Raw genomic sequence first — 5,586 nt, forward strand, 5'->3', positions numbered from 1 at the left:
CGGCGGCGACTCTCCCCTTTTCATCTCCTCTATCTGTTCCAGATGAGCTGGGATTTTGCATTTCGCGGCGCAGCCAGGATCTCGTCAAATTGGGTGCTGCTCGAGATGCGGATCTGAAAGGAGAGACCACCCAGGGCGATTCACCAGAGTTACAAATACATAAAAAATCCGCCGGTGCGTTAATAATATTCAGTAGCTCGGCTGCCAAAGGGCTATCAATTTTGCACCGCGTTAGATTAGGTTTTTTGCGGCAACCACTTTCAACAATTCTTCATTGTTTGCGCGCGCATTCAACAAGGGAAATTGCTCTCCGCGCCTGGCTTGGTGTTTGATTTTCATTTTGACAGTTTCACACTGACGCGCTGTCCTGTGGCATTGTGAGGAAAAATTAATAAACACCTCTCCTCCTCCAGCCTCCGCACGAACAATGCATTTTCTGCCGAGTGAATTTTTATCTCTTCTCATTTAGGCAAAGAAAAACGCCTGCGGCCCTTGAATTACTAAGTTTATTATCATTTTGTTATTGTTCTATTATCTCATCTTTTTATTATGTTTGCTTTTCTGGGAGAAGCGACACAAAGAAATAGACAGTAGGATGAAACTAGAACAAATCCCACGTGGCGGCAGGTGTTCCTCACACCTATTAGCTCTTCAGCACTGAATCTGTTTGTAATATTACAATAATTCTGCTTAGATTAATAAATTGGCAGTATAGTAATTTAAATAAACACTAATTCTTATCTCACTTTCTTTATCTAACTTGTGCAAAAATTTTGAAATGAATATTAATGTCTTGCAAAAAAAGCCTCTTAACTGCATAAGTGTGAAAAGATGATCTTCAGAAATTTTAGAGTAATGATATTTTGAATAACATATTTTGGTTCAATTATTATAATATGATTGCATTTTTTTTAAGATCTTTTGAATAATCTAACTCAAATGAAATGCAGATTAATGTTTATGTTTTAGAAAAAGATATCCTTTTGATCAGCATCTTATATACTTATCAGATTTAAACTAAATTACAGGGGCATTTTTAATAGAAAACAAACAAAATGAATTCCTTGCCAACACTTGTTTATTGAATGCTCTTCCAATATATATTATCCTATTTACAGAATTCTAATCCAATTAATTTATATTCATTTTTTATGATAATTTTCCATTGTTTTTCTCTTTTACCTAAGCCATATTGCGCCGGTGCATAGCAGCATTTGCAGCGGCAACAACATTGGTCTTAAATTGGCTTCAATGAGATCTAGTGAATCACAGACTTCAATAACTCTGTATGCTGGCCAAAACAAAAAATCCACAAGAATATTCCTCTTTCACTTTGCATCTTCTTTGTATTTGCTATGTACACAAATTAGAGATTTACGATTCTCCACTCTTCCAACGCACATAAGTTTGTACTAATAACATAAAACTTCTTTGAATTTCCGCTTCACGTGTCTCTCATGATAATACAATGTATTCCCTTTTCGCCTATGCATTTTTGCTATGTACATTACTTCTTCTTGGATAAATATTTCAATTAATTAATAAGGCAAATAAATCTTTGGAAATAAAATAATAAAATAATTAATAATTAATCAACGAGGGAATCCCCCTGCCTCTGCTGCGAGATCTGGGAAAGCCGAGGGAGGAGATCAGCATCTCAGTTGACCTGCTGGCTGCTGCTGGTGGAGGAGGCGGCGGCGTCCTCCGGCGAGGAAGAACTGCCCTCCGAGTCGCTGGACGGGCGCGGCTTCTTGGCCACGGCCGCCGACGAAGAACTGGCAGAGCGCTTTCTTTCAGGGTAGAAATCTGCAAACACAAAAGCAACAACATTAGCGACCAGGTTTAAAAAACCAATAAAACAAATAAAAATAAAAACATTCGATTCTCGCTTTGCCTTTTCCAAACAAAAACACAAGTGAGTCAGAAAGTGACTGCTCGAATAATTATTATACGAAGCGGTGATTCAGTCAGAGAGCGTCGACGGGTTTGCCTTGAGATTGGTCGCTCAACCCTAAGCAAGATGGTCACTGGCTCTTTGTTAGACCTTGAACGGTAGCAACAAACACACCTGCAGCACCTTACCTTTTATCAAATATATTTAGTGAGGAGAAAAACAATCCAGGCGTGCAACCAATGCTGATCAGCCGCACGATTTTATTATTTTATTTTCCCAAACATAACGGTAGGGGACTTTTTTATTTTTATATTTAAAATGAAAAAAAAAATGCTTCTGGATAGTTCACTTCCTTGTTTTGCGCACGTTGGTCTGTTTTGATTGCCATGTGGTGGTGCTTTAAATTTAGATTAAAAGCAGCTCAAAAATGCCCCACCGAGATTAGATGAAAAAACCAACCTCCAGCAACTACCACAACAAGGCAGATTGCGGACCAAAACAACGGTGGAAAAAAATCTGTTTTAAATATAAAAATATATAATATAAAGAAATTGCAGGCGTTGAAATAAAAAGAGAATTGGAAAATAAATCAAGAGTGAATTTTTCAAGTTTAGAAATTTTAGGATGGAGCACCTATAGTGCGAATGGGCCGAGGGACGCGAAGAGACGCTTCGCGGTCCATGACCCCCAGTTTAATTAATTGTGATGCTGCTTTGGAGGCCGAGCTAGCAACCGAGTGAGTCGCCGAAGCTTCTTCTTGATAACGAAAGCTGGCAAGCGCGCGAGTGGCGGCTTTTAAACCGCCGGAGCGGCAACGCCGCCCTATCACGCCATCCACACACACACACACGAGCGTCTCCCCTTTACTTTTTTATCATCGCCTCCTCCCCCCTCGGAGTTTTAAAAGCCCCACTGCTCTGTAGTAAAACCAGACGCGTCACAATTTTAGCGTAAAACCAATCCTGCAGCTCGAAATTTTATTTAAATTCACCCCGAGATAAAAATTTCGTACGACAATTTGAATTTTCACTTCGGATTTAAATCAGACTCGGTCGAGGTTTATAAATGATTTAAATTGACGCACCAAGGTCAAAAGCGGCGAATAATAATGCGAAGGCCGCGCCCACTGCGAAATGCATCGAAAAGGAATAAAGCGAATTTTTTTATTTCGGAGGCAGGAAAAGTCGGGGGCGCCAAGACGAATATTGATAGTAAATATTAGAGTACTACGGCGAGAAAAGCCGCGAAACGCGCGCGGTCTTGCGCTCGCTCGCGTCCGCCAGCCTTTTAAATGTGAATCGCGGCCGATAAGAAACAAGGCCATGTTGACTAATTAAGAAGAAGAAGCAGCGCGTTATCAAAAGTGCAGCGCCAGCAACAAGCGCGCGCTGATAACACGACCGGCCGGCCCCAATTATTCCTCACAAACGCAGCATTTTTCTCGCCACCTAAGTGAAAATAAATTCCAAAACGACCGTTACGATTCTCACCGGCGTTCAATTACAAGCCGACGCCTCAACAATATCCGGACGGGAATTATAATCATTGTAAATAAATTAAAGACCAATTAATGGGGAAATGGCGCCAAACTTCAAATCGAAAACCGTTGGCGTGTGAAGGAAATAATTTCCAAAACAAAATCTAATTAATAAATTGTGCCTAAATTTGTATTTATTTCAGAAAAACTCGAAAATATTATTGGAAACAAATGTAATTTTAACCGACCGTCTTTATTTTTCTTTCTTTCTCGTGGGCGGGAAAGGAAACTGATACCAAACTCTGTCTTTGACAACAACGGGTTGCATCATTTTATTCGTTTTTTTTAATCCTTCCAGAAGATGCACCATAAAAGGCGGGAGGCGACGCCCTTTTCCTCTGTCGCGAATTGATAAAGTTCTTCTGCCGGGCTGAATGCTATTAATTGAAACCTTAAGAACTGCACATCTGCGTGGCCGAGAGATTTGTGAGTTTTCGGTTAAATTGCAAGGAAAATGGGAGCGAACATGATCCTCCGTGTCTGGCCGGGGTGGCATATGGTGCTGCAAACCGGCATACGGGCTGCCTCCCCCAATTTAAAGGGCTTCCCTTGCCATCTGCGCTCACCCTTTAACGCCCACGAACGGTCGTTCAAACCCCCGAGTAACGTGAAAGAGAGAAAAAAGTAAATACGGTCCAGGGCGAAATAAGGAAATTATTATAAAAATTTATATAAAGTATTGTAAAATAAATTATAAATTTGAAAATGAATTGAACAAATTGGTCAGAATATTGAGTCATTTCCTTGCTATCGATATCCACGTTACTTTTCGTTTTTAATTAACTTTGGCGCCAAATTCAAATTGAAAACGGTTTTTTCGGAAGAAAATTTTGTTGCATGATAAAACGTTCTGAAAGATTGCAGAGATTTTGATAACGGGCAAAAAGTGGCAAAGAGGAAAAGTTCCAGGCGGAATTGAAGTGGATTATATATTAAAAAAAAATCTAATAAAAAGTTGATTAAAATTTTGCATTTAACTTTGAAAAGTTTTCCTGTTTCGTTGATCAAATTTTTATTTTTACTATTCCATTAATTTGCTACTTTATGGAGAAATGCGCATTTTTTTTTAATCCGGAGAGATAAAACGAGAAGAGTCTAGCGTCTCTCGAGACAAGTTGCAACACGTTCGCAAGACCCCGCCCCCCTTGGAGCGCATCTTCCTCGAAAGACGCAATACTTTGTCGGAATCGGCAAGGCAAAGCAGAAAACCGAATTTTGAATTCCGCATTCCTGCAAAATTTCTCCCTCGAATGAAAAAAAAATGGAAAATGTTAAAAAAATTCACCTTTAATGGAGCTCTGCTTGAGGGACTTGGTGTTTTCTGGTGACTGCTGCTGGACGGGCGCGTCCGACTGTTGCTCGGAAGGCGAGGGACGCTGGACGGCGGCCGCGGCGTTGAGGGGCTCCCACTGGAAGCGGTCGTGACCCGGCACGGGGCAATCCTTCTCAGGGTCGTAGCCCCACACATCCTTGAAGCGTTCGGCCTGCTCGCGGCTGCACTGCTCGTACTTGCGGGCCAGGTACTCCCTGTCCGGGGGTCCGTAGAGGCAGCGCGAGGCGCTGCTGCGGTTGGGACGACTCACATCGCGTCGCTGCTCCATGCTCACAGAAAGGGTCGCCACACTCATATTTGATGCCAACTGACACTGGCCACACGTCTGCTCCTCTCGAGGGGCTGCTGCACTCTGAACCGGCCAAAAAACTAGCGACTCGTTCGGCCTAGCTTGCTGTCTCGATTGTGAAGAAGTGGAAATGGGCGATGCCACGGCGGACGCGTCCTCTTCCCCGCGTGCCCACAACTAGCCCCCCACCCAGCGGCCGACACCCGAAGCTCGCTCTCTCGACCAATCACGGCCCGCTGGCTACCGCGCTACGCTTTCTGGAGGGAGAATTTGAAACTTTCCCGCGAATTCCTCGCCTGCCTCGCCGGCGTCTTTCGCTGCGTGTTGCAACACGAAAGAATGCGGAGGAGGACACGCCGTTTTCCGCGCTGCACCTCTCGCTGGGCCACCGTGTGACGCCTTCCTCAAATCATTATTGTTCCCAGAAATGAATCTCAGCTCATGAAATTTACGAGCGGACTTGCTCTCGTCAAAGGAAATTTAAATGAAATAAATTATATCGGCATCAGGATTAAATATATTCAAACTTTAAA

The 5,586-nt window shown here is 42.6% G+C and overlaps 1 protein-coding gene across 1 annotated transcript; it reads right to left on the bottom strand.

The window, feature by feature from the left end:
• Positions 1–1,060: 1,060 nt before the first annotated feature.
• On the bottom strand, positions 1,061–5,186 carry LOC132197421 (uncharacterized). Its single transcript, XM_059620710.1, has 2 exons — positions 4,717–5,186; positions 1,061–1,806 (listed from the first exon to the last, which is right to left on the bottom strand). Exons 1-2 carry the CDS (start codon positions 5,057–5,059, stop codon positions 1,658–1,660), a joined length of 492 nt encoding a protein of 163 aa, XP_059476693.1. The 5' UTR covers positions 5,060–5,186; the 3' UTR covers positions 1,061–1,657.
• Positions 5,187–5,586: the final 400 nt, after the last annotated feature.

The sequence above is a fragment of the Neocloeon triangulifer genome, unplaced genomic scaffold, assembly GCF_031216515.1.
Source record: "Neocloeon triangulifer isolate White Clay Creek 2 clone unplaced genomic scaffold, ASM3121651v1 ptg000001l, whole genome shotgun sequence".
In the NCBI taxonomy this organism is placed as follows: Eukaryota; Metazoa; Arthropoda; class Insecta; order Ephemeroptera; family Baetidae; genus Neocloeon; species Neocloeon triangulifer.

What these genes read in the sequence shown, in the direction of transcription:
- LOC132197421 (XM_059620710.1), bottom strand. Translation starts at nt 5,059, where the DNA reads ATGAGTGTGGCGACCCTTTCTGTGAGCATGGAGCAGCGACGCGATGTG. An exon ending in CAAGCAGAGCTCCATTAAAG is followed by an intron (nt 1,807 to 4,716) that starts GTGAATTTTTTT and finishes TTGTGTTTGCAG; the next exon opens with ATTTCTACCCTGAAAGAAAG.